Source organism: Photinus pyralis, unplaced genomic scaffold (genome assembly GCF_008802855.1).
Source record: "Photinus pyralis isolate 1611_PpyrPB1 unplaced genomic scaffold, Ppyr1.3 Ppyr1.4_unclustered_Scaffold3318, whole genome shotgun sequence".
NCBI lineage: Eukaryota > Metazoa > Arthropoda > Insecta > Coleoptera > Lampyridae > Photinus > Photinus pyralis.
The window spans coordinates 16665-25062 of NW_022171375.1; the positions used below are offsets into that span (position 1 = coordinate 16665).

General features: G+C 36.7%; 3 protein-coding genes across 3 annotated transcripts; 2 read left to right on the plus strand and 1 right to left on the minus strand.

Moving 5' to 3' along the window:
* Positions 1–1339: 1339 nt before the first annotated feature.
* LOC116182048 lies at positions 1340–2298 on the plus strand. Its single transcript, XM_031502542.1, has 3 exons — positions 1340–1641; positions 1699–1776; positions 1824–2298. Exons 1-3 carry the CDS (start codon positions 1342–1344, stop codon positions 2211–2213), a joined length of 768 nt encoding a protein of 255 aa, XP_031358402.1. The 5' UTR covers positions 1340–1341; the 3' UTR covers positions 2214–2298.
* A 114-nt stretch (positions 2299–2412) lies between these two features.
* Positions 2413–3638, minus strand: LOC116182049 (putative nuclease HARBI1). Its single transcript, XM_031502543.1, has 4 exons — positions 3481–3638; positions 3136–3422; positions 2883–3080; positions 2413–2827 (listed from the first exon to the last, which is right to left on the minus strand). Exons 1-4 carry the CDS (start codon positions 3504–3506, stop codon positions 2436–2438), a joined length of 903 nt encoding a protein of 300 aa, XP_031358403.1. The 5' UTR covers positions 3507–3638; the 3' UTR covers positions 2413–2435.
* Positions 3639–4705: 1067 nt separating this feature from the next.
* Positions 4706–7137, plus strand: LOC116182043. Its single transcript, XM_031502536.1, has 4 exons — positions 4706–5041; positions 5378–5454; positions 5861–6741; positions 6795–7137. Exons 1-4 carry the CDS (start codon positions 4819–4821, stop codon positions 6850–6852), a joined length of 1239 nt encoding a protein of 412 aa, XP_031358396.1. The 5' UTR covers positions 4706–4818; the 3' UTR covers positions 6853–7137.
* Positions 7138–8398: the final 1261 nt, after the last annotated feature.

Genomic DNA, 8398 nt, shown 5'->3' on the forward strand with positions numbered 1-8398 from the left:
CGCGTGCCTAGTGGGTAGTTATTCGATTGGACATAGCATGATCAAAAATTTTTGAAAAGGAAGACAAGATGCTAATAGGGCGGTAATTTGCCATATCTCTTTTGTCGCCGCTTTTGTGTAGAGGCGTTATTATTGCTGTCTTGAGTCTATCTGGAAATACTCCAAATTGCAAGGAATTATTGACGATGTACTGTAGTGGTTCACATATTTCTTCGGCACAGTATTTAATAATTGTATTCGGTATTCCGTCGTACCCACTTGTACACTTATTTTTCAAATTCTTAATGATGCCCATGATTTCATTTATTGTTACGGGACAAACGTACATAGACCTAGATGGGGAGTTAATCTTGATATTTTGCTTAGACTGTACAATTGAGCTTTTTAATTAGTTGGTATTTGTGATTAAGTTCGTTTGGACGGATATCGTGAAATGCCCACGAAGCTGGTTGGTTGTTTTTTAAAGATGAAACAATTTGCCAAACTGTTCGGGGTTTATTGTCTGACAAATTAATTTTATTGTCGTAATAGTTATTCCTAGCCTCTTTTAACAAAAGGTATATCTACATCTGGTTTGTATATAAAGTGCGTGGTATCGTTCATCAGCTTCTTTCATTGTGTACAAAATGTCCAAGTCCTTTTCACACCTCTTAACTTGGTCAGAGGTAAAAAACTTCGCCGATTTACGCAAATTTTGTCGTTGCCGCAATGGGGGAAAACATTCATTAAATAATGGCCGTTTGCACCATGAATGTTTCAAGTGAAACTTAATTAAGTGTCACTTAATATTTAAGTTGCACTTAAAGTGAATTCCATTGCGCGTAAAAATAATAAGTAACACTTACCTGAGTGTCACTTTAATGTCAATTTGAACTAATTTGCACGTAAATCAACAGTATCTATGGGGATTTACGATAATTCAACCGGTTAAACCGGGTTGGTAAATTTTGCTATGGTTACAATTATTGCCACAATTGATTCTATGGTGATTTCTACCAATCCGGTTAAAGCGGTTGAATTATCGTAAATCCCCTATCTTCGTGTTATTCATTTGTCACCTCAAAACGTCAAAACAGTTTGTTGTATAGTAGTTTGATGACAGTTTGCGCAGTGCAGAGAAAATTAATAATTAATTATTGAGTTGAAATGAATGGAATGAAAATGAATGAGAACGAGGCAAAACGAGTGCGAGAACGCAGTGCAAATTTTACTGCCGATGAGAAGATACTATTACTTAATTTGATATCCAAACTTAAGTCCGTCATAGAATGCAAAAAAACTGACCAAATTACCTCAAAAGAAAAAGATTTGGCTTGGGATAACATCCAAAACGAGTTTCAAATGTGTAGTAAGGTGTATCGAACGAAGGAGAGCATAAAGAAATTTTACGAGAATAAGAAACGAGACACACGGAAAGCAGCAGCTGCAGATCGTGCGGAAAAATTCAAAACCGGTGGAGGACAGATTGAAGATACTTTAAAATTCTCTGATCCTACCCTGGAGTTAACCATGGCCATCATGAATAAAAAGTCTGTGAGTGGATTACATAATCCATTTGATGATGATTTAAGCGAAGAAAATGTTAATGTTGGAGATGCCCTTAACCTTAACAATGATGAACTACTATTTGTATTTGAAGAGGTAATTTTAATTTAATATATTTGTCTCCAATAAAGCTATGAGTAATTATTATTTTAGGATAAAGAAATGGCAGAACAAAGCCCACCATCAACCCCAAATGAAACTCCTGTTTCATCAACACGAAAAAGAATTCATGTTAGTTTACACATACAAAACAAATTTGTGCTATATTTCTTTTACAGGAAAAAGACGACTGGGCATCTTATAAAGCTGTAGATTTAAAGAAGCAAACGAGTTGTAAATTACGGCAGCCAAAAGCAAATTGGACATCTCGTCGTAGACCTGTGGTCACGGAATCTGGTAACCTGGCACTTCAATATGAAAAATTGGCTGAAGTGAAAGCAGAAATTGCCAATGAGCAGTTGACTTCCATAAAGGAAGAAAAAACTGAACGAGGTTTGAAATTGGAAATTTTGAAATTGGAAAAGGAACAGAAATTGTTAAAATTTAAGCAACTTAAAGAAGAAATAGAATTGAAAAACCAATCATTTCAACTTGATATCCAATCTAAACAGTTGGACATTGAAATTAAAAAGCTTCAGCTGGAGTATTTTTCAAAAAAAGCAACTTAAAATTATCATACCAATATAAAAATAGCATGATTAAGGTATATGTATTTTTTTTAATGTTCCCATTAATAATGTTAGGTTTGTTGCAATTTATAGCATATGTTGTTTATAATGGTCATGTGTATAGTGAAAATTAAAAAAAAACTGTTGCGTGAAATAGTAGATATGAAAATTAAAAAAAAAACATTTCAATACTGGGTTTATTGCAGAGGCCAATTTTTTTTCTTATAAATTTGCAAAATAATTATTAATAAGCTCATGTCTGAATCCGACAATTCCTATACCATCCATATTGGGAACAGGTATGTTACCGTTTTGTATTTGAACATCCAATTCGTGAATGTTCACTTCATCAGGTAGGTTAGGCACGTTTAGGTCACCAACTTGTAATGCTTTATTATGCAGAACTGAAGTAGCCATGATAATGCTCAGAGTGCTATTTATTAAGAGACGACAACCATATGCTAATATTGGAAATCTTCTTTTGATTACACCAAAACAACGTTCTATACAATTTCTTGTTCTTATATGAGCCTCATTATACAATTGTTGAGCTGGAGTTGCTGGGTTTAAAAGAGGTGTCATCAAGTATCGTCTATTAGGATACCCGCTATCTCCTATACAATAATTTAAGTTTTTAATTATTTTATGTTTGTATTAAAAATCATTTACCAAGTAATAAACAGTTTTCGTAAATATTTTGTTCAAAATTTACACGAACTCTACTGTTGCTGAATATTGTGGAGTCATGACTTGATCCTGGCCAGCGGGCTACTACATTCATAATCTTGAGATTGGCATCACATATCATTTGTACATTAATGGAAAAATAACCCTTTCTATTTCTGAATATTTCTGGGTCCTCTCCTCCTAAACAATCACAAAACGAATTTAGGTGTAAACAAAACATGTCCGAAAATATTACCCGGTGAATCAATCTTAATGTGAGTACAATCTATAACTCCTACGACCCTCGGAAATGAGGCTATATTGAAAAATTCTCTTTGACAAGCCATCATATCATCTGGTGTGGTTGCCATTTGAATGTATTGTCTGTACAATCTAGCGATGGCTTCTGACACTCTTCGTACAATTCTACATGCAGTTGATACATGTACTCCACAAAAATCGGCAACACTAAGCAAATGCCCACCAGTAGAATAAAGGCGTAAAGTTAACAGTAACTGATTCATGGGAGAAACACAGTTGTTTCTCTAATAATGTTCACAACTCAGAAATCTCATTATATTGAAGTAATACTACAACTTACCTATCAGTTGGAAATTCTAAATACATTTCAATCTGCTGCAAAATCTCAATAGCACAAACTTTACTTATTCGAAATCGCTTCCGAAAGGACTCATTGTCATATCCATGAAAATGGTCATTCCTGATATATATTTGCCTTGGTAACCCTCCATTTATTATGAAATCAATAATTTCCAGGTCATCATCATCATGTATAATAATGAGTTCTGGCCAACAATTAGCTCCCATTTAATTATCGATTTCCCTTGTTGATATATAAAATATACTCCCCCATTACAACGGGGAAATAAGTATAAACTTCATGTGATGAACACTGGGTATTAATCCTATACATGTACTGGTTATCTAAACGTCTAAGCTAAGCTATAGCCTTGGCCACTGTAAACATTCCCGCAATAACAGTTACTTTTTCTGACCCTGTCGGTTTTTTTCCATACACGCGGCATATTTGAACATTTGCAAAATTTTAACACAAAAACATTAAATCTCCGAGTAAAGGTCGATTCTCATTAGAGCAGCACCGAGCGGCGCGGCGCAGAGCAGCGCGGCGCGTCGCTAGCAGCAAATTATAGAGGGGTATTCCCACTTAAGCACCATTTGGAAGCGTGACGAAGCAGCGTTTCTGTTTGTGTTCAGTTTAAGGGAGAATGTATTCTTACACGCTCGAAGAAGAGCCACCATCTTCATCATCGCCAGATCATTTCATAATATTTATAGCGGCACTATGCCATGTACACGACGAAAAAAGAAAGCGGACGAGTACAATTAATTTTTCTACTCATATCGTATAATTCAGGATACTCATTGCCCAGTGAAATTAATTTTTCAATTGTTTCACCGTCCATTTCGAAGTACTAAATGACAATTTCTGCAAGTTCCTACACGCTTTGTGATTCACATCTGTGCGTCAGCAAGCAGCGCAGCGCGTTTGCAATGCTCACAAAGCAATTCCGATGTTGCTGCTTCGTGAAGCGCGGCGCCGCGCTGTGGCGCGCTGCTTAAATGAGAACGGCGCGACCTTATAGTATGCATATAATTGTAAGGCCGGTCGCACACCAAGGATGCATCAAACATGCAGCATGCAACATACAACACGATATAAATACCGCGCATAGACTTGCGCAGCTTGAAACCATTTAAAACACGTGCATGTCGTTAAAACTATCTCAGACCAGTGCAGCGGATGCACATGTCTCACGACATAAACTGCATGCGGTATCCTATGCGTGTCTTTTTGCAGTTATTGTTGCGCGTTGGAACGAGTAAGTCTGTGTGAATATATAGTGTTCGAACAAGAAATTCTGTGTGAGAAAATTAATAAAAACATTATTCAATAAAAATGACTAATAATAATGAAGATCCTCTGTTTACTATAAATTTTATTAAGGCGGTAGAGAATCGCCCATGCATATATAACTATGGTTTATCCGAGTATAGTAAAAGAAATAAAACAGAAAAGGCATGGAAAGAGGTGGCGGAAGAAATAAAAGATACAGGTAAGAAAAATATGTTTATTATGCGTATTTCCATTGAATTGGTATTGATCCTTCGGCCGTCAAAAAGTAGCTAGCTAGGGCTTTACGAAGTCTCATGGGTAATGTTGTTTCGCGATAACCATCTTGATCTTGATTTATTTGTGGTTGATTTATGTCATCGTTAAAATGCGTTGGAGTACATAGTTTTCCTTCTCGTATTCTAATGAAATTGTGCAAAACACAAGCAGCTTTTACAATACTTTTGACGCTTTCTTCGTCACAACAAATTGGACCTTCGAATATACGAAACTTTGACACGAGTATTCCAAAAGCACATTCTACACTTTTTCTTCCTCGTGAGAGCCTATAGTTAAAAATTCTTCTAGTAGGGTTCAAAATTCTTTGGGGATAAGGTCTCATCAGATATGTCAACAATGGAAAAGCCTCATCACCACATAAATAAAAAGGAAAAGGTTCAGCATCTTCATTTCCTGGCAAAGGTGAAGGATCGGGAATTTCTAATTTCTGATTTCTTAACAATCTTCCAATGTGGGAGGTTCTAAAAACTGCCCCATCACTATTACGTCCTAAGTCACCAACATCTATGGTTGTGAATAAACTGTCAGCATCAGCAGCAGCCATTAGTACCATTGAAAAGAAACCTTTGTAATTAAAATTGCTCGAACCACTATTAGCAAACTTCTTAACACGAATGTGTTTGCCGTCGATTGCAGCAACGCAGTTGGGCAAATTCCATAAATCTTGATAACGGCGAGCATTTCGTTTCCAGATGTGTTTAGTAGGAGTTGGCATAAACAAAGGCTGCAAACTGTCCCATATGGCGGTCGTTGTCTCTTTCACTATTTTTCCAACGGTGTTGTCTCCTCGGTAAAATTGGAATGAAAGGTTTTTGAAACTATCACCTGTAGCCAGATACCTAAAAAAAAATACAAATTTCAACCAACCGCCTCTACTTTTATTTATGTATGTTTTATCTTTTTAGTGCCTAATTGTCGCGAACGCTGGAGGAATATAAGAGGATCCTTTTTAAGATCGTTAAAAAAACCACGATCCGGCGCAGGAACTAACGAAAAGAAAAAATATTACCTCTCTGATCATTTACAATTCATTCTTCCTTTTACCAAAAGTAAAGCAAGTACTGGAAATCTAGAAACAATCGATGATAATTCTGAAGAAGAAAATAGCGAATCCCAGGAAAATACGGAAAATGAAGACCTGCATTCTCAACCGCAAAATGATGAAAGAAGTCAAGATGGCAATGCATCTAATTCGCTATCAGATTTAATTACAAATGAGAACGTGAATGTAACAAGTAGACAAGAAGTCACTACACCTACTAATATAGCAAAAAAGAGAAAACTGTCTCAAATTTCTTCATTACCTCCAAATCCTGTTGACGCTGCTTTTGTGGGGTGGCTTAAGAACAAAAAAGAAAGAGACGATAACAAAAATGATGATCCAAATATGTCATTTTTACGAAGTTTAGTACCAGATATGCGTAAAATGACAGAGAAGCAAAATCGCCGATTTCGGCAAAAAGTTATTGGGCTTGTAGATGAAATATTGGAAGATGCGGATATTAGATCGTATAGGAATACTAATTCAACATGGAGCACCAATAGCAGGACTTCGGCAGGGTCATATTTTGTTGCTTCTTCAACGCCTAGTCCAAACACGCCATTAGGAGAATGGCCTGTGCAGGAGCAAAGGGCTGAAACGTCCACATTCGAAAATCAGCATACTACAAGCGACTACGAACACACATGGTACAATAATTAAATCATTAATATTTACTACTATCACAAATTATATTGCATAGGTATCTACTTACCGTAATGTTATCAATAAACGCTCCTCAGGGGAAATCGCATCCCTAAAATGAGTATCTTGCTTTTCTATCTTAGGTCCTACCATATGCAGTAACTGATTAAAACTTTCTTTGGACATTCTATAAAACTCTTTAAATTTTTCTGGATTGAGCGTTAATTGCTCTTTTGTAACAGAAGCTGGATTATGTACTATGTTATCTACAAATAGAGGATGAATCCAAAAACGGCGCTGCTTTCTTTTTTGTTTCAATCGTCTTCGCAAATATTGCCAAGCTACTATAACATCCTCCTCGCTTGAAGACATTTTGCTTACTGCAAGCAAACTAATGCTGCTGTATATGTGCGAGGTTATCCAACATACAACATTTACTTCATGTCGCATGTTGCATGCTGCATGTTTGATGCATTGTCAGTGTGCGACCGCGCTAAGCAGCATTATCCCACGCCGCGCTGCCTTAGTGGGTTCACAACGGCGCACCGCACATCGCACTGCACTTAGCATCGTACATAGCATCGACCGGTCGAGGCGAATAAAAGCATACATTTAAAGGCACACGTTCATAACGAAGCATCGCACATCGCACGCCCAATGTTGGAGGCGATGGTAACATGCTATGTTAAATGAGTGGGCGGCCATAACGAAGCACCGCACATCGCACCGCACTTAGCATTGTACCTTAGCATCCGTGTGCTAAGCAAATTTAACTATTGAATTCAATGCGTGCGGCCATACCGGCGCACCGCCCCTCGCTTCGCATCGCCCTTGTACATAGGTGCATCGCACAGTAAATTGAGCTTAGTATTTTTCGGAGCCTCGCACATGGTCGTTTGTTTTGTTTTAAAAATTATTAGCGAGATGAATAAGGATAAATTAATTACCAGTGTGTTTACCAGGGAGGCGATCTGGAGCAAAAATAGTAGAAATCATCATAATTCGATATTATTATCGAAGTTGTGGAAAGAGGTGGCTGAGGAATGCAATACAACAGGTAAATATAAGTTTATTTATTTATAAAAAGGATGGTACATATTAAGTTTTACGGATTATTACATAAATAAGCTTTAAAATTATCTCGTACTACTTTTGCTTCATTATTAACTCTGCCTGCGGGTGCTTGTCTATTTTCGTTTTGAAAGACAAATTGAGTTTCTTTCAAATTATGTTCTATTCCTTCTTTATCAATAATTACATTATGTAAAATGCAAATTGCCTTAATAATGTTATCTGCATGTCCAGGATGGGTCAATATAGGTTTATCTAAAATTTGCCATTTTGATCTCAGAATTCCAAAGGCACATTCCACAGTTCGTCTCGCACGGGACAAACGTTTATTAAAATATTCCTTATCTGCATTTAATTCTTGTTTTCTATATGGTTTAAGTAAATGCTTCATTAGTGGGTATGCTTCGTCGGCTATTATTACATGTGGCATAATTAAATCGGAATTTGGAAAAGCTGTATCTCCAGGCAAATTAAGGGTTTGTGTGGTCAATTTTTTATATAAAGCAGAAGCTTGAAATGTACCACCATCGCTCTGTTTGCCATAACCGCCAACGTCAATATTGATAAACTTGTAGTTTGCATCAACAAGTG

Bases quoted from the DNA above. Each gene is read 5' to 3' on its own strand.
- LOC116182043 (XM_031502536.1), top strand. From the start codon at position 4,819: ATGACTAATAATAATGAAGATCCTCTGTTTACTATAAATTTTATTAAG. The intron at 5,042-5,377 runs GTAGCTAGCTAG...AGGTCTCATCAG, and splicing joins GATCCTTCGGCCGTCAAAAA to ATATGTCAACAATGGAAAAG. The intron at 6,742-6,794 runs GTACAATAATTA...TATATTGCATAG, and splicing joins AGCGACTACGAACACACATG to GTATCTACTTACCGTAATGT.
- LOC116182048 (XM_031502542.1), top strand. From the start codon at position 1,342: ATGTGTAGTAAGGTGTATCGAACGAAGGAGAGCATAAAGAAATTTTAC. The intron at 1,642-1,698 runs GTAATTTTAATT...TTATTATTTTAG, and splicing joins TACTATTTGTATTTGAAGAG to GATAAAGAAATGGCAGAACA. The intron at 1,777-1,823 runs GTTAGTTTACAC...TTTCTTTTACAG, and splicing joins CAACACGAAAAAGAATTCAT to GAAAAAGACGACTGGGCATC.
- LOC116182049 (XM_031502543.1), bottom strand. From the start codon at position 3,506: ATGTATTTAGAATTTCCAACTGATAG. The intron at 3,423-3,480 runs GTAAGTTGTAGT...ACATTATTAGAG, and splicing joins TTAGAATTTCCAACTGATAG to AAACAACTGTGTTTCTCCCA. The intron at 3,081-3,135 runs GTAATATTTTCG...GTGATTGTTTAG, and splicing joins CATTAAGATTGATTCACCGG to GAGGAGAGGACCCAGAAATA.